This window comes from Monodelphis domestica, chromosome 6 (genome assembly GCF_027887165.1).
Source record: "Monodelphis domestica isolate mMonDom1 chromosome 6, mMonDom1.pri, whole genome shotgun sequence".
In the NCBI taxonomy this organism is placed as follows: Eukaryota; Metazoa; Chordata; class Mammalia; order Didelphimorphia; family Didelphidae; genus Monodelphis; species Monodelphis domestica.
Window position 1 is genome coordinate 195,748,200 of NC_077232.1, and position 19,890 is coordinate 195,768,089.

The 19,890-nt window shown below is 37.3% G+C and overlaps 1 protein-coding gene across 1 annotated transcript in view; it reads left to right on the plus strand.

The window, feature by feature from the left end:
- The window catches only part of RXFP1 (relaxin family peptide receptor 1), a 203,815-nt gene that overhangs the window by 35,444 nt on the left and 148,481 nt on the right, over positions 1-19,890 (plus strand). The window contains exon 2 of the mRNA XM_007496175.3: positions 16,648-16,785. Coding sequence (XP_007496237.1) covers positions 16,648-16,785 — 138 coding nt within the window. The remainder of the gene's footprint in view (positions 1-16,647; positions 16,786-19,890) is intronic.

Below are 19,890 nucleotides of genomic sequence, written 5' to 3' on the forward strand. Positions count from 1 at the left end.
AATTATTTTATATCTAGATGTCCAGGTGGCAGCATAATATAGTAAGCTCAAGACTGGGTCAGCTAGGGGGCTTAGTGAATTGAGAGCCAGGCCTGGAGACAGGGGTCCTTGGTTCAAAACCAACCTCAGACACTTCTTAACTGGGTGACCCTGGAGAAATCACTTAACCCCCATTGCCTTCCCTTTACTGAAATTCTGCCTTGGAACTGATACACATTATTGATTCTAAGACAGAAGGTAAGAGGTGGGGGTTGGAGGGGAGATAGAGAGTCTAAGACTAAAAGTCTGGGAAAACTAGATTGGCATCTCTCTGCAATTTCCTTGCCTTAATAATTGAGCATCCTGCTTGTTTTGATGTAAGGAGTTCCCACACAGATACATTCACATGTCCTTGATGTGTTGACATATCTAAGTGCTCCATATTATATTTGCAGTCATTTTACTCCCCAAAAGAAGAATTCTAGGCTAAGCAAAAGGTAGAACGGTAGAAAGTCACTGTGGAACAATGGAATCTTGAATCAAGTCTTGTGTCTGTCAGTAACTCCATGTGTGACCATGGACAATTCAGCACCTTCCTGGACCTCACTCTTAAAGTGATGGCCTCTGTGGTCCCTTCTAGTTCAAGATAAAGGGTTCTTCACCTTTATGTATCATGGACCCATTTGTTAGTCTGGTGAAGCCACTGGACCCCCTCTTCAGAATAATGTTTTCTCACCTACATTTATAATTGATGCAAACACTAAATTTCAAATCAAAGTTAATAGAATAAATATGTAATTTTTCTTCCCCATCTAACTTATTTTTTAAACCCTTACCTTCTGTTTTAGAATCAATACTATGTATTGGTTCCAAAGCAGAAGAGTGGTAAGGGCTGGACAATGGAAGTTAAGTGTAGTATTAAATTGTCCATTATTTACCACATAAAACAAAATATTTTCATATATCAGTGAATATTTTCTATTAAAGTATGATGAAGTATAAAAGAGATAAGATAATATATGTATATTTGTGTGTATATGTCTACATAAATATATATATATATACTTTATACAAATAAAAGACCTTGGTTCAAATCTCATTTGTGATACTTAATACATAATTGTATATTATATAAGATATAGGAAGCTTATGGGACCATATACAAGTAACTTAAGCCTTCCTGGACTTTAGTATATTTAATGCCCTGTAAAATGAAGGAGTTGGATTGTATAACTTCTTGCAGGTTCCTTTTAGTTCTATATCCTGAGGGTTTTTATGGATTAGTATTAATAGCAGACTTTGGTAGAATTTATTTGTAGCATTCCTCCAAAAACACTAGACTGAGAAACAGTATTTTGGAAAGTTTGCTGATTTGCTCAAACGGTTTCTAAATCATTGTGCCTATTTTTTATTCCACAGCAGTAGATGCATTTTCTCCAAACATGAAAGGGAAGAAAACTATTTAATAATTGAAGACTTCATAATGAAGTAAGAATTCCTATCCCTAAGGATAGAAAGTCCCTGGCTTTAATACCCTTCTGCACATCCCTAAAACTAGCACAGAAGGGTATATAACTAGGTACACTGGACTTGTCAAGAGAACATCCTGAAGTACATATTACCAGGTCTGTACATAGTTGACTATTCTCTCCAGGAACAAAACAGAAATTAAGTACCAAAATGAAAAGACTTCTATTCATTTCTAGAGAAAAGATATTTTCTCCCTCATGTCATATAAACTTTTCATAACCCCCTAAGCCCCCTAAAGACTTATGAGAACCTATTTCCAACCTCTGAGATATTGATTCATTCATTCATTCATGAGCGATTATTTATTGAGCACTTAATATTTGAACAATATTATACTAGGTCCTGTAGGAATAAAGAGAGTCAAATAGAAACAGTAAGTATGCTTCAGTGAAAAGAATGATGGATTTGGAGGCAGACATAACTTCACATTGATCGCACAGGTTTTCTGATTCTCTGCATCTTCATCTATAAAACACGAATTATTTTGTAGTCCTTCAATTGTTTTCAGTCATGTCTGACTCTTCGTGACCCCCTTTTGATGTTTTCTTGGCAGAAATATTAGAATGGTTTGCCATTTCCTTCTCCAGTTCATTTTACAGATGAGGAAACTCAGGCAAACTGGGTTAAGTGATTTGCCCAGGGTCACTCAGATAGAAGTGTCTGAAGCCAGATTTGAACTCAGGAAGATGCGTCTTCCTAACTCTGGGGCTGCCATGCTACCCATTGAGCCACATAGTTACCACAATACCAACATCAATAAGGATATTGTGAGAATTAAATGGAATTATGCCTTTGGGATCAAATATAAACTCTTCTAACATTTAAAGCCCTCCATGATCAATTCCAGCCTGCTTTTCTAGGTCATTCAGATAGGACTCTGACAAAGTCTGTGTTCCAATCAATCTAGTCACCTGATTGTTCTTTACAGATGACATCACATCTCTCATCTCTGTGCCTTTGTCCAGACTCTACTCATGCTCAGAATATCCCTCTCCTTCCCTTGAAAGTAGATTATGTTGGTGATGAGAAGAAATGGAAAGGAAAGGAATAATTCAAGAGTTATTACAAAGGGAACAAAGGTACTTAAATCAGAATCTTTCTATACTCTGAGGGTAGCAGCTAGACGGCTCAAGGGATTGAAAACCAGGCCTACATATAGGAGGTCCTGGGTTCAGATTTGACCTCAGATACTTTCCAGCTGTGTGACCCTGAGCTAGACACTTAACTCCCATTGCCTTGCCCTTACTGCTCTTCTGTCTTGGAATTGATTCTAAGATGGAAGGTTAGAGTTTTTTTTTAAATCTTCCTGATTTATGCTTTCCTTTTGCATGATCAATAAACTAAGAGCTCTCTTCATAGTGTGCTTGATTTAAAAAAAATAAAAGGGTGAATTGTATCCTCAAGTGAAGAGCTATTGCTTCTTCATGAGGCCAGTGTTGCTGGTGCACAAATACTAGGTTCAGAAATAACACCTACTCTGTCATTTAGCAGCTCAAGAGAGAGGATAGAACACTGAGCCAGGAATTGGGAAGACCTGAGTTTTAATCCAACCTCAGACTCTTATTAGCTAGGTGACCTTGGGCAAGTCATTTAACCTGTTTCATCAAATGTAACACCTTGATAATGGTATCACCTACCTCCCAAGATTATTGCAAGGATCAAATGAAATAATATCTGTAGAAAGTACTTGGCTTTTGTTTGTTTTTAATAGTGTCTGGCACTATTATAGTAGGCATTATATAAATATTTGCTTCCTTTCCTTGTTCTTCATCCATTCATTCATTCCATAATAATGTCTTAAATGATTTCTCTGTGCATATCACAAGCAAACAGCCTTGAGAACTGAGAGATGTGAGTTTTATGCCACTAATTCATCAGACACCCTGGGAAAAGTTATTTCACTATTCTGGACCTCCTTCATCTGTAAAATGGGTAAAAGAACACCTGTAACAACTCAGAGCATTATTGTAAGGAAAGCGCTTTGCAAACCTTAAAGAACTGTATAAATGAAAGCTAGTGCCAAAGTAGCCATATGGAGAATGACTAGAAGAGGGAGAGTGGTGTTAAGTCACCAAATATGGATGAGACAAAGGGCAAATTTATCTGGTTTATATAATCTGACAAAACTTCTGACTCTTTAAGCATATTTGCCAAGTGAATCATGTAATCATGAAGTTTCATGGGAAACTCAATTTAAAAAGTGAGATTTCATTGTTCATAGATATCATGTGGCTGTGACTGATACATGTTCGCATCCTTTGAGAAAGCTTTCTGAAATTCACTTGAGTTGTGCTGCACGCACACTTTGAAGTTAGATGTACCACTCTAGATGACAAACCACATTTAAACATTGGTAATGGATCCCCACCTCGTACCCACTCCCCTTTCTTTGACAGCACAACACTTCAACAGCCAAATGAGAACACATATTATTTTTCCAGACCTCCCATGAATGTCTCAGTAACTCATCACAGTACCACATAATCTTCCCTTTCAGGAAGTTCTTTCCTGTATCAAGCTCAGCACTCCCTACTGTTATTTGTCAATTCTGTCTCTGTGCTTAATAGGGAGAAAAAACAGAACAGAGGAAAACTTGAGGAATAAATAATCTGATGTAAAAAAAATAGCTTTGCTGTTATATAAATTTTCTACTTTAAAGTGTTCCTTTTTTAAAGAAAGTAATTATTCCATATCTGGCAATATCCACCCACTTCTAAAATCTTTACAAAATCAATTTCAGAAGTTCCTCTAGCTATCAGAGAAATACCTTATCCATCAATAAGCTCATGAGTAAAGACTCCATTTCCAGAAATATTCTTACTCCAGTTCACTATGTATCAACTTTCATAAGACCCCAAAGCAAACTAATTCATATTAGAAATGATCCACATCAATAATTCAGCAACCAAGACGTCTCATACATTCCTGTCATCTATGTAATAAAGTTGAGGGGGATTTTAAATTTATTGATAGCTTTTGTTTTTACATGACCTTTATCTCCCAATATATCTTTCCCTCCTCTCCACTCAGAGAACAATCTCATATCAAAAAAATGAAAAGGAGGGGGAAAAGCAGTTCAAGAAAACTATCCAACACATTATCTAAGTCAGAAGTTTATGTAAGGTTCTACACTCATAGCCCCATCATCTCTACAAAAAGGGGAGGCAAATGCTCATATTTCTTTTTCTAGTCCAGGCATTTTAATTGCATAGCATTTGTTTCCCATTTGGTTGCTGTTACTCTTTCTATTTACATTAGTGTAGTTGTTATACCTGTTGCTTTCCTGCGCCTCCTGTAATTGATACCACTACTAGGAGATTTATGTTAATAGGACAGGGACACCAGGAAGCAAGCTAGAGGAAAGACTGGATCTTACACTCCTCCTCCCACACCACTTCCTGTTCTCCTCTCAGTTGATTTGAGTGCTCTTCTCAGGAATGGTAAAGTTGAAGATTTCTTTTAATAACTAACTCTCACCCTCAAATCTTTAACTAAGAATAAAACTAAGATTATATTCTTTTAAATAGAGGAGGTAAGAAGAGGAAGGAAAGATAATCTGTATGACTATTTCTTGTTGCAATGGTACTCTGACAGACTAGAGAGAGCTGTTAAGTATGGGGACACACCTGCCCATTTGCAATGGTGTAGAGATGAGAGACACTGCTGATACAGGGGAATGCTGCTACAGGGGTACTGCTAAAGGGGAATGCTCTGGGTTCTGCCTACTGATCCCTACTGATGACTAGTGGATCAATATTTCTCCTAATCTCTTCCTACCCTCTCTCCCTCCCTCCTTTACCCTCTCCTCCCTGACTCCCTCACCTCCCAGTTTTTCTTGAAGCCTTTGGCTTCTTCCCTCCCCCCTGAGTGAACTATAAAGATATTCTTTTCTTTTCCTTTTCAAGTCAGGGGTTTTATTGGGAAACAGGATGGGAAACTGAAGTAAAAGGGATGAGGGTGTCCCTAATCTAAAATGAAGATTATGAGGGCTTGGGAAGTCACAACTGTGACAGAGGGATGGTCAGAGATGGAGGACAACAGTTAAAATCTTCTTTCTTCTTCACAAAGTCAGTAAGGTCTCTCAGCTTAACCCCAGAAGCCCCCCCCCAAGGGTCCTTCAGTTTGTGACAGAAGTTGATAAGATCAGTTCAGCTGCTTCCCCCCAATAGTCAGCCACCAAGAAAAGATTCTCCTTCAGCCTGGCTTTCCTCCAACTGTTAGTTAGTCAAATCTCAGAGAGAGCAGAGGTTTCTACCTTGGTCAGAGAGCCCCAAAACCAAGTTTGCCCCACAAGGGTCCTCAGCCAACCTCAACTGCCAACTCCTGGAAACATTCCATTTGGAACCTTCTTCTTGATTGACAGCCAGGTCCCCAGCCTTGGTTCTTGCATCTTGGCTTTTCCTGCAAAACCTCTCTCTCTTCAAGTCTCTACCACAATCCCCCATTTTATTAGAAAAAAATATAATTTGCATTTTTCAATGATACTTACCTTATTAATAATAATAATCCTATCTATCTATCTATCTTAACTCTGCTCTGCTATATACTCTAACCCCCCTCCAAAATAATAACAAAATCCGAAACTCATCTTAGCTGTTATAACTACCTAAATGCTAAGCTAAGAATGGGTCAAAGGAAAATGGTTTAGGTAGGGGAATTACATGAACATAGTTTCACATCACAACAAATCAAGTAACAATGTTCAAATCATCTCAACAATGTCAATAACATATTGAACATGCAAATGTCTTATCCTAATGTCTATATATTCGCTAAGAAAATTTTCTACTACTAACAAATGTTAACTTACCATTATGATGCAATCTAACTTTTATACTTCAGAACTTCTATGTCTCTACTTCCTAAGCCTTGGACAAATTCACTAGGCTATCACTATTGTTAGTAGTTAGATTGTTAATAACGTACTCTAAAAAAGTTAGCTGGTTAGTTAAATTAGTAATTACATGTGTCCATACAAATTTATATATGTACATCTTTTTAGATTTCTGTGCAAATTCATGCAGAAAAGAAAATCTTTGTCTGTTTGAATTTTCCACAGAAATTTCTCATCAGTGTCTTTGTTGACATGCAACTATGCAAGTTGTATACTTACCCAATCCATGGAATATCTTACTTTGCTATGTAAGATGCACATGCATAAATATATGACATTCACATCCTTACATAACTTCATAGCCAAAAGTTCCAAATTTCAAAGTTCCAAAGTCCTTCCATGTCCATTCATGTTGCTTGTAGAAACTTGTTCTTCCTCTCTGGTCCTTCATCTGGTTTGCATGCCAGTCACCATCGTCCAGTCTTGATTGAAGACATGGTCTTCCAATCATGATCCACTGGCACAATCAGGAACCCAGAACACACTAACAAACCACAAACTTGTGTGCAAGTGAGATTTTTTTATGTATGTGTGCGTAAGTAAGAGTGAAAAATTACTTTTGCATGGAAGTGAGATGAAATTTTTGTGAGTGCCAGAATGTATCAATTTTATGTGTGTGCAAATAAGATAACATAATTTTCTTCATGCATGGAGGTAAGCTTTTGCATTTGTTTTCACCACTTTGGTAAGAATAATGATATCAATTTTTTTTTCATCAAGGAGGTTTATCATATGATTACTGCTATTGTTTCTTGGATGGTTACCATATAGAGTTCTTTTTGTTTTGTTACTGTCAGAGACTATTTTATATTTTACATTGAAGCTTTGTTTCTTTGTGGCTCTGCTACTCTTTCAAATGCAAAGTTTCCCTTTTATTTTTACTGTGTTACTGGCTGCATATCTTCAGGGGTGCTATCCTTTTATCATTATTGCAACATGTGCAGGGCTCTCTCTTCAGTAGTCTGGTGGCAAGTATTCTTATGTTCTTAGTAGCAGCTCTCTCTGGTCTGTCAGAGTACCATTGCAACAAGAAATAGTTTCCACAGATTATTATTTCTATTTCAGTAGAGAGGAAAATAGGTTTTCCTAACTTCCTATATTTTCCTGTTGATTGGAGATCTCAATTCAGGAAATAAAGTTAATTTTCTCTAAGGGGACATGTTGATAGTAAGGGATGACAGAATTTCTTCTGAGCGAAGCTCCAAAGTTTTTTCAGTATTCAGGCATATAAAAAATTATTGTCCAAGAAAGGGAGTTGAGTTTCTACCTTCTTCCCAACAATCAGAAGAGAAATGAAGTGAAGTTCAAGTAGCTGGGCTTCCAAACTGCTCCCTTCAAGATTCTATTGGAACTCTGTCTCCATCTCAGTTGATTGGCATTTCACCAAATTCCAAGCCTCTTGCTTTTTCTTGCAGATCTCTTTTGTGTTGCAATGTCATCAATTACACTCCCTGATTCACTTTGCATCAATATACCAGTCACTTCAGAAGCATGAATCCAATTAGGAACACAGTAAAGAAGGAACAAATAGGGCACGTTTATGATTTAGAAAATAAAGTTCAGAATTGATTGAAAATAAAGAGGAATAATGAGGAATATATTTTTTAAAGAAACTGTCTAAGCTAATGGTTAATGGGAAAGAAATGGCTTTAAGAAATTAATATGTACTATTCTGGGTTAAGCTAATTTAGGAGACCAGAAGGAGAAGAAAAAGACGAGGTGGAGGAGGAAGAGAAAGAGAAAGAGCAAAAAGAAGAGGAAGAAGAAGATTATGATGAGTTATTCCCTTTCTATAACAAAATCCAGCAAAACAGCTACAAGTTTTGGATGTTATGTTACTTTAACTAAAAAATGAAAAAATTATACAGTCAATGTGGATTATAGGCAAGATTTAAATACTAGATAAAAATCATTGAATATAATGAAGCTCTAATCTTGGTGTTTACAACCAGTGCAGAGTTCTCTGGAAAATCACTTTATTCACACTGTAATTGGGTGTCCTGAGAATTCTTATCATATAACCACTAAATGAGGTTGTCTCTAATTCAATGACTAAATTCATTTCAAATAATCTTATTTAAACAGATTCAAAATATCTTTCCCTAGAGAGGGGAGCATTTGAAATTAAGATATTGTAAACATGTTGTAGGTTTTGATAAGCTAGAACTTTTATCAGTTCCCTCTTTGACATTGCAGCTATTTTTATATATCTATCAGGATCTGTAAAAAAGTAAAGCCTTTCAATTTTCAGATAAAGAAGTCAAAACTATTAATAAGCACATGAAAAAGTGTTCTAAATCTCTTATAATCAGAGAAATGCAAATCAAAACAACTCTGAGGTATCACCTCACACCTAGCCGATTGGCCAACATGACAGCAAAGGAAAGTAATGAATGCTGGAGGGGATGTGGCAAAGTAGGAACATTAATTCATTTCTGGTGGAGTTGTGAACTGATCCAGCCATTCTGGAGGGCAATTTGGAACTATGCCCAAAAGGCGATAAAAGATTGTCTGCCCTTTGATCCAGCCATACATAGCACTGCTGAGTTTATACCTCAAAGAGATAATAAGGGAAAAGACTTGTACAAGAATATTCATAGATATGCTCTTTGTGGTGGCAAAAAAATTGGAAAATGAGGGTATGCCCTTCAATTGGGCAATGGTTGAACAAATTGTGGTATATGTTGGTGATGGAATACTATTGCGCTCCAAAGAATAATGAACTGTAGAAATTCCATGGGAACTGGAACAACCTCCAGGAAGTGATGCAGAGTGAAAGGAGCAGAACCAGGAGAACCTTATACACAGATACTGATACACTGTGGTGCAATAGAATGCAATGGACTTCTCTACTGGATACTATGTTTTAAAAATAACTTGGTAAACTGGAATGTGTCCAGAGAAGGCACCCAGAGTGATGAGGGGACTTGAAACCATGCCATATGGACCATGGCTGAAGGAACTAGGAAGATTTAGCCAAGAAAAAAATAAGCTATAGGAGGGGTATATATGTCTTTAATTCCTTGAAGGATGCTCATGTTGAATTTAGAAGACACTTATTTGCATGACCTCACTTAATGACTGTCTATAGAATGAGTATTATAATTTTTGGTCTAAAATATTTGCTACTTTTTTGTCATTGCAGAAATCACAAATTTCTTGAATTCTATGCCTTTAAAAAATTTCACTAGAATCTATTCAGATATATTCAGAAGTCTTTTCAAAATAACTTATTTAGGAGTAATTCTGCTTCTAATCTGCATAACTGTTTCCCACTCTGGTAATACTAGTAATAAAGACATAAAATCTCAATTTCTTCCAACATAATGTTTGATCTGTGTGCCCTGTTCTTTGTTAAAAGAAAAATAGGATTGTGCTATCAGCAAGCCTACCTCACCAAGCTGTTGCGAAGATTATATGAAATAATACATGCAAAAAAGTTTTACAAATTGTAAAGCACTGAGAAAAAATAAGATTAGTGGAAATTATTGGAAAATACTGGAAAAGTGATCTGCAGACCCATTGTGTAATATCTATTCTAAATGTGCTTACAACATCCTTTCTCAGATGGTCTACACAAAGTCCTCCATTTCTTAATGATGACTTCATGGCAAAGTGTCAGGATTATGTAGTAGCTAGAATCTAGTCTCCCTCACATATTTATTATCTTTGTAACCACTGGGCAAGTCATTATCTCTGGGATTAATAATAATAATAATAATAGCTGACATTTATATAGCAATTACTTTGTTCCAAAAACTATGCTAATCTCCTACAAATATTACCTCATTTGATCCTCACAATAACCCTGGGAGGGAGGCTCTATTATTATCCTCATTTTACAGATGAAGAAACTGAGGCAGAGACAGTCACTTGTCCCATTTCGCACATTAAAGCCAGGTTTGAAGTTGTGATTTCTTGACTCTTGGACCAGTTTTCTTTCCAATGCATCCCTGCCTAGTTGCCTCAAATATAAACTCCTCTTGCATTTAAAGATCTTCACATCTTGGCCCCATTCTACTTTTCCAACACTTATCCTTTACTCCCTTCCATTCCCACTATGATCCAGACAACATGCCTTTCTGGCTCTTCCTCACACATGACACTCATCTTACCATTTCACTAAAAGGTAAAGTGCTTACTGATCGGTTGATTAACTTCATTAAGCCTCAATTTCCACGCATGTAAAATGAGGAATAATAGCAGCACCTACTTCACAGAGCTGTTGTATGCCTCAAGTGAGATAATGGATATAAAATGGCCCTCAAGTCTTGAAGTATTATATAAATGAGTCATTATTAGAGCCTGCTGACTATCTTAGCAGAGTAGATCAGGGTAGTGTACAGGAAAAATTATTAGGTTCTCTATTCAACCGTAATTCTGTGCTGTGGATACTCAGGAGATATCAAGATAGGGGGCAGCTATGTAGCTCAGTGGATAGAGTGCCAGGCCTGGGGACAGGAGGTCCTGGGTTCAAATATGGCTTCAGAAGCTTCCTAGTTGTATGACCCTGGGCAAGTGACTTCCTACATTGCCCAGCCCTTACCAATCTTATATCTTGGAACCAACATATATTATTGATTCTAAAGTAAGTTTTTTTTAAAGGAAAGAAAGAAATACTGAGATATAAAATTGGCATATGACAACATGGAACACATTATTCAGTATGCATGGGCAATATCTGTAAGAAACTAGTCCAACAAGACTAGTTAAAATGTCTTACAGTCTGAGGCTTTATCCCAAGGGTCTAAGTTCTTCAGAGATTTATTCTGAATACTTTGATTCTTAAATTGATTTATTCTTAAAAGAAAATAAATCTCATTACGAATCATATGTGGGCTTGATATCACTACCATGTAGTATGAATGTATTTATTACATTCACAGTTTATAAAGATATAATTGTTTTTATTTTATATTGAAAGATTGGGAAGTAGATTTGAAGATGATTTCCAAATACATTAAAAATCCTGTTATATTTCTCAATGTTTCACAGATTTGAATTTCAAGACTAAAATCATCTATCTTGAGTCATAATAACTAGAAAGTGTGAAAGACCACTATATAATAGGCAGCCCTTAAAAAGTGTAGGTTTTCTCTGTTTATAAAGGAGTCTCATTGTTCAGGGATGTACTGAAGACAGCTAAACAGAGGGTAGCTTGCTCAATTGTCAGTGTGAGCATTTACAGCTCAGAAAATGACAAACGTTATAAATCAGAGCTTGATTTATTCTTTTGCCAATTGCCTAGACCTAAGAAAGTGATGGTAAAAATGGTAATAATGCAGATTAGACTTTAAAGTGTATCTGTATCCATTTTGCCCCTTCCCCAGATACTGGTGGTTGAACTTTTATCAGCACTTTCCTGATTGTATTTCAAAAGAAGAGGGGTAACAGATAGATTTATCTCACTTGAATCAGATACTCAGAAAGATCTGTGATCTCACTGATACATGTATTCCCTCAAACACAGAACATTCCACCCTGAATACACCTGGCCATCTTCTATAGCTCTGAGCTCTTGTCCATATGTTCCACTAAGTTCTTGGCAAAAGATCCTGTCAGGCAGAACATCCTGTGCATTTCCTTGCTTTATCTTGATATCATGAGGATACCAAGAGAGTACACAGGATGTCTGTCCATTAGTTATCACATGCACAGATCCCATTGCTTTAGTCAAGTAGTTCTTAACCGGGGTCCATCGATTCTTTGGTCCATAAATAGACTAAACAGTCAATGAACTTGTTGGGGAGAAAGGGAGTCACATCTTTATCTCAATATAATTGATTAACTTTGTGATTCTATATATTTATTTTGTACAATTAAATATATTACTCTAAAGAAGGTTCATTGGCTTCATCATACTGCCAAAAGAGTCCATGACACCAGAAGAAAATGAAAAGCTTAAGAATGCCTGCTTGAATCATTTACCAGTATAATGCTCCCCTTTCTATTGCTGCCCACCTCCTTTCCCCCAACTGAAGAATGGGGTTGTTGTTGCATCTTTTCTTTTTGAGAGAAGACTCAGCTATGAGAACAGAGATGTGCTATGGTCAAGGGGAATGGGAGGGAGGGAGAAGAGAGAGAGAGAGAGAGAGAGAGAGAGAGAGAGAGAGAGAGAGAGAGAGAGAGGGAGAGGGAGAGGGAGAGGGAGAGGGAGAGGGAGAGAGAGAGAGAGAGAGAGAGAGAGAGAGAGAGAGAGAGAGAGAGAGAGAGAGAGAGAGAGAGAGAGAGAGAATTGTCACTTCCTTGTGTTAGATACTGAGCCCATTCACTATAGCTGAAGAAAAAAATGTAGTCAAAAGTCCCAGCTAGCAATTAGACAGCTGAAAGGAGAGGAAAAAAATCAACTCTCATGAGCTCTACTTTGCACCAAATCCAAAGTCACACATCTGGGTTAAGCCAAATGGCCAATTTCTGAGGCTTTATGCCCTGTTGGATTTATGAATTGAACATTCAGTATGTTTTATATTACTCTGCCTGCACACTGGAGGAATAGGCATGGGGACGACCTGAATAAATTCAAATTGTGCATTTCCTAAGACTTTGGTTCAAAGAAGCTTCTTACTATCTGAAGGCATTCAGAGGATCCAAAAGAAACAGGCTCATAGTCACTTGGGAGACATTTTATTATGCATTATTTCTTGTTATGATGTGCTGAATTTTTGCTCATCAATTTTGCATTCTATGTAAAAACAATCCTATCTAAGCACATTTGTCTGCATTTGTGGAAAACTAACATCAATATGGCAGAATCCCTGGACTAGGATTTGTGGGTACAAAAAAAGAGTGGGATGTGCTTTTCAAAAGCTGATTTCTAATTAGGAAAATTCAAAAATCTCCTTGCCCTTTGATAATGCTGCCCTATTTAGGGAAACAAGGAGGAAGAATAGAAGATCCCTGAGAACCCAGCATTTCTGCCCAATGGGGTGATTGCCTTTGTGAGCTGACCCTACTCAAGGTACCACGACTTTGTGCCAAATAGGTCAGAGTGAATCAATTTTATCTAGCGGTTTTACCAGAAATTAGACTTAACATATCTAGTTGTTTCTTGACTTTTCAAAATACTATGTTCTTATTTCCTAATAACTGGCTTTTTGTTCAACAAAAGATGTAAGATTCATATTCTATATCAGGATTTCAAGCCACTGGATTGCATTAGAAACCTAAACCAATCCATTAGTTAAATAGTCTGGGTCAGTAGAGTCCATGAAGAGCCATCTCTCAGAGTCCAAATTGATTTCCACAGCATTTGAGGCAAGGGAAAGGAGTCAAAGTCTACTATATTAAGTACAGAAAAATAGGGAAAGAAAGCCCCAGAGATATCAAATTGGAAGAAAAACCCTATGACAGCCCAGCTGAGATAACTGGTCATTTGTAAGGAATGTTTTTGTCATGTATGTGCAAGCCAGGAATTGCCCAAGTGCTTTCTATTATTTGCTGCTATTTCTTGTATTTTTTCATGTATTTCATGTTTTAATTTCCACAATGATATAATAAAGCTCACCTTTGTAGAGCACCACACCTACAAAATGATTTCCCACCAACAATTGTTTGACAAAGGTAAGATAACTATCAATATCACCATTTTGCAGAGGAAGAAACTAAGGCACAGAATAATAAAGCAACTTGCCTATAGTTATACTATAAGTTTTAGATCCAGGATTTGAACTTCCATCTTTTAGTTCCATGTCTAGGTCAAATGGCAAACTCCTTGAAGGAAGACATACATCTCACTCATTTATATCCAAATAGGAGTTTGAGAATATCAATTCTGCTCCCAACCTTCTCCCTGTAGTCTCTTAGCTCTCCCATCCACTGTCATTGCTTTTGTTAACACCTCCATGAAGATAATTCCTAACCTTCCAACCAACTATGCTTACTTTCAGAATTCCACTTCTAAGAAGCCTGAAAGATATCACTTCTTGAAAGTTCCATCAATTCCACAAATTCAATATACCCAAAATTAAACATCTTCTAAAGAAAAAAATGTTTTTTTCTCCCTCAAATATTCAAATGGATCTGTGTTCTCATCAAGCTTGTAGTTCTTCCCAACAAGGAAGATGATCATTTATCCTTGCCTGTCCATCCTTTGTAATCATCATCCACATCCTCCCAAAAGTTCACTACAGGGGTAAGACTTTATCCAATTTCTCCCTATATTGTGAGCTTACCAGTGGAACAATCTAGTCATTCACTAGTCATCTCTTGTTCTCATCACATGACAACCCACCTTCTCCTTCAGTCATGCCATTCTTTGATCAAATCCTTTCTTCCTGTCCTTTGAAGTTCCTCATTAGATAGAGATTGAGTCTATTCATACCCACCATATTTCTTTTCATTGCTTTCTGTATAAGGCTCATCTTTAGTTCTTTGGTGGCAGACATTTTCCAGGTCTTACCGCCCTATATTTGTTGTTCATTCATTTCAGTCATATCCAACTCTTTGTGACCCCATTTGAGATATTCCTGACAAAGATACTAGAGTGGTTTGCTATTTCCTTCACTAGTTCATCTTGTGTATGAGGAAACTAAGGTAAACAGGCTTAAATGAATTTTCTAGGATTACAGAGCTAGAGTCTGAGACCAGATGTGACCTTGGGAAGATGAGTCTTCCTGACTCAGACCCAGAATCCTCTCTACTGTGCTATATAGCTGCCCCATTACCCTAGAGTAACATTGGCAAAATGTCTATATTGAAAAGATAGGTTTTTGCTTTTCAGACAAGTTGTGAGGTCAGTAAAGGAGCGTTGCCATTTCCTAAAAGCAATACAGCCTGGAGAGCTCTTCCTTTTCAGTTCTGCATCCAGCTCATTGTCCATCTATATTGTCTATTCCAGATATATAAACTGTCTGATGAGCTCTCCAGGGTATTCATTTCAATCATGCTAAAATCTGGGCAATAGTCACGCTTCATCCATTTGGTCTTTTCTATGTGGGTGGATAGGTCAAACTCCTTGCAGTGAGTGGATGTCAATTAGTGAGCCAATCAACAATCATTTACTAAGTTATCTTGCTAAGCTGGGCCCTTACAAACTTTCCTTTCTGCCTTCAGCCTCCTTCAAACTATCCTTCATAGTGCTACCCAAATATAAATAAACAAACCAGCATTTATTAAGTATCTATGTGCCAGGCATTGTGCTAAATAAGCTCTTAACAAATATGATCTCACTTTATACTCACAACAACCATAGGATATGAGTGTTATTATTATCTTTACAAACAAGGAAACTGAGGTAAAGGTTAAATGACTTATAAGTTTCTGAAGCCAGATTTGAACTCAGTTATTCTAGTCCCATCTCTATCCACTATATTGCCTCTTATCAATTAATATGTAAATAAATAAACTTAAATATATATATATAAAATAAATATAAACATTTATAGGTGATATAATATATAAATATATATTTTATAGAAATAAAATGTGATAAGTAAATAAATAAATCACATTAAGAATGTTACTATTCCAGGAAGCTGATCACTCTGTGGATAGAGAGCCAGACCTAGAAACATGAGATCTTGGGTTCAAATGTGATCTTAGATCATTCCTGACTGTACAACCATTGGCAAGTCACTTAACTCCAATTTCCCACCCCTTAAATTCTTCTGCCTTGGCAGCAATACTTAGTATCCATCTTAGGTAAAAGTTTGTTCAGATTTTAAAAATAATAATGTTACTACTCTACACTAAAATCTTCAGTAGCTTCTCATTGCCTACTAAACAAGTATAAATTCTTAAACTTGGCATTAAATATAATCTCAGAATCCAACTATTTTTTCCAGCCCCAAATGCTAGCTATTATTATTGCTGTTGTTTTTCAAGGCAGCAAAGAATAGTGGCTAGAGTGGCAGGCTGGGAGTCAGGTGAGACTTGGATTTGAAACTCATCTGTGCCTCATTCCACAGTTTGGAAAGAGTTCCCATACCAAGAGCTTGGGAAGGCACTGATCCTTTGCATATTCATCTATTGTTACTATCATTGCTCTCTTCCCAACTAGCTTTTCAAACACCAGAAAGGCTGCTTATAGGCTGCTTTTTTATTTTCCTTAGAATAATGTTTTTTGTTTTCATTCATAATTGAAGGAAATGCTAAATTTCATATTTTACTTGACAGACAGGTGGGATACTTGTAAAAGAGCATGAAAAACATCCTTTTCTTAATTAATCCCATCACGAATGCCCCATAGCCCACCTAATCACACCTTGCTTGTACAAATGGAGTCTTTTCTGCTCTTGTCTTCACAGTTGTTCATGGAACCGAACATGACAGCCAGTGCTCCCTTGGGTACTTCCCTTGTGGAAATGCGACCAAGTGCTTGCCTCAGCTTCTTCATTGCAATGGAGTAGATGACTGTGGAAATCAGGCCGATGAAGAAAATTGCGGTAAGCAAACAGATTGTGATCCTATACTTTAGAGGCATAATTAGTCCACAGTCTGATAGAACCTATCAAAATAGAAATAAGGAAGAAAAAAGGAGAAAGTTCAGTAATAGAAGAGATAAACCTAATTCAGAAAATTTATCATTTTACTTTTCATTTGCTTTCCCCTCACTTCAAAAACTAGAATCCCACTTTTCAGGGAGGTCAGAGATGTGGTTCCTGTTCAAATACATTGTGGACTCTGAAGTCTTTTCCAAATCTGAGATTCCATGAACTCAAAATATATTTATTTGAGGGATCTTAAAATCTATCCTTTGAAAGGACTCTACCTTGGCATAATAGGTTGGCTCCAGTAGCTAAATCCACAAAAGATCCTTCTCCAAATCTTCCCTGGAACAGAGAGAAAGCAAGAAGGTCCAGTAGAAAATGCGTTGAGATATATTTAATGAGTGTAGAGGAGAGAGATAGGATGGAGCTCAGAAGGGGCAGGAGTGTTTGCACTGAGAACACCCCAGATGTTTCTAGATGATATTTTAGATCTTGGCAGCAATCCCCCCACACCCATGTTAGCTCCTTTCATCTACAGAATGGCCCCATAATTCTGCCACTGGTAGAGAATAAGCAAATGTTGGAATGAAACCAAGGTCAGGAAGCCCCTGAAAGAAAGGAAAAACAGGCCATGGGAAGCATGTCATGGGAGTCCACATTTTCAAGGGCATTTATTCTTGTGAGTCTGGGACATGCTAGTGAGGATTTTCCAAGAAGCCTGAAGGACACATGTCTGAGGTCCAACCCTACACATGCCCTGGTTAAAGTCTGGTTGGCATTTCATCCATGAACACCTCTAAGTTTTGTTGTTGACTTTGGGGATTTTTCAACCCTGATATATGAGTGTATCCAATTAAGTGAAATCTCAGTCATTAATAGAACTTTCTGAGCTATTTCCCCTTCTTTAAAGAATGTCAGTGTGAAGAGACTAGGAAACTTGGAGACAGCTAGGTGCCTCAGTGGGTTGAAATCCAGGCCCAGAGACAGGAGGTCCTGGGCTCAAATATAGCCTTAGACACTTCCTAGCAATGTGACCCTGGGCAAGTCACTTGACCCCCATTGCCTAGCCCTTCCTGCTCTTCTGCCCTGGAAACAATACACAGTATTGATTATAAAACAGAAGGTAAGGGTTGAAAAAGAGAGACAAAGCAACTAGGGAAATCAAAGTCCTATTATGAGCCTTAATGAACACATGGAAAAGTAGATTTCTTACCAGTGAGAGCTTCTAGGAAAAGTATTCTTTTTTTGTTTTGTTTTGTTTTTTAGGAAAAGTGTTCTTGAGCTTTATTTTTTCAAATTTGCATAATGGAAACTGTGAAAATTAAGTTAATTTACTTGAATCATCTCACCCTAAAACATACACAAAAGGAAGGTTTGGGGCAACAAATAACAGTATATATATTATACATTCATGGGGAAAAGCTGATATTTTTTCAAATGATGGATGCACATACTTACTAGAATTTGAAATGAAATATCTATGTAATATTGCTATTATGCCACAATTTTTTATTTCCAGTCAAAGAGATTTACTTACCTCTCAGAGAAAACTGAACCTCTAATCTGGGTAAATTGTTACAAGGAGGTGGCAATACCTCAGTAACAGTGAAACAATCTAAAATTTATGATTTAAATTGTAGCATATTTGAGTTAGAAATGACTATGGATTTCCCCTTTTAAAATAAAAATATGCCTTACTAAAATAGCTGAAGTTAACATTAAACTACATTTTTTAGGATGAAGCCTTAGAGTTGAGTTTCCAACTTGTTGCTTATAAAGTATGGCTTTCGATTGTGACCTGGTAGCCACCAGTTCAGAGGCAGATATGGCTCCATGATTAAAAACACTAGTCCTAGAGTTAGGAAGACCTGAGTTCCAATCCAGCCTCAGAAATGTCCTAGCTCTGTGACTGTTAGCAAGTCACTTTACCAATGAATACCAAAAGGGGAAGTTAGGTGGCTCAATGGATAGAGTGCTGGACCTAGAGTCAGGAAGACCTGAGTTCAAATCCAGACTCAGACAATTCATAGTTTTGTGACAATGTCTGATTGCCTGACAAAAGGATCCACTGGAGAAGGAAATGGCAAACCACTCCAATATCCTTGCCAAGAAAACCCCATGAATGGTCCATGGGGTCAAGAAGAGTCAGACTCAGTGAACAAGAGCTACCATTTCATTCCCATATTATACATAGGTCATTGAACTTTTCAGTGGAAAACAACAAGGAAAGTAACTTGGTGACTCCTTGTGGCTTAAAATATAGTGCAGTAGGGAGCAGCTAGATGGCATAGCAGATAGAGTACCAATCCTGGAGTTAGAAGGACCTGGATTCAGAGCTGACCTTAGACATTTCTTAGCTATGGACCCTGAGCAAGTCACTTAACCCCTGTTTGCCTAGCTCTTGCCCATCTGTCTTTGGGTCGTTACTAAAATAGAATAGGAGGGTTTGGGGGGGGGGGAATAACAACCCAAAGGGTAGTAGGGAAAACACGAAATTTGACATCAGAATTCCCAACCTCAAGATCTGGCTCTACTGCCTATTACCTGGGTAAGCTCAGGACAAGTTGCCCAACCTCTCTGGCTTAGTTTCCTCTTGTGTGAAATAAGGAAGATGGATCAGGTGACCCCCCCCCATATCTCTTCCAGCACTAAACCCTATGATCCTAACTACTACAAACTATTTTGATTATTCTACATAACCTGATTACATAAGCACATTGTACAACACTTTAAAGAGCAAAAGGGACAAGAGAACTAAAATACGAACACTGGGAATTTAAAACTGACTAGTCTACTTCTCCTGAAATTAAAGCAAATTCAGGCTGGCTCTCCTTGTCTCATTTTGTCATGAGAAATCAACCAACAATTTGAAAATCGAATATTAAAAACATCACATGGCGAATCATAGCACACATTGCCAGAAACTATGCCGCTAGTGGTTCGTGGGAAAAAGCAACAGAAAGGCAAATAAAATCTATATTTGCTAATTGGATAAAATTATCTGCCAGGAAGGGAGTGGCCCAGGAGACTGCTAAACATGGACAATCATTCACAAATAGT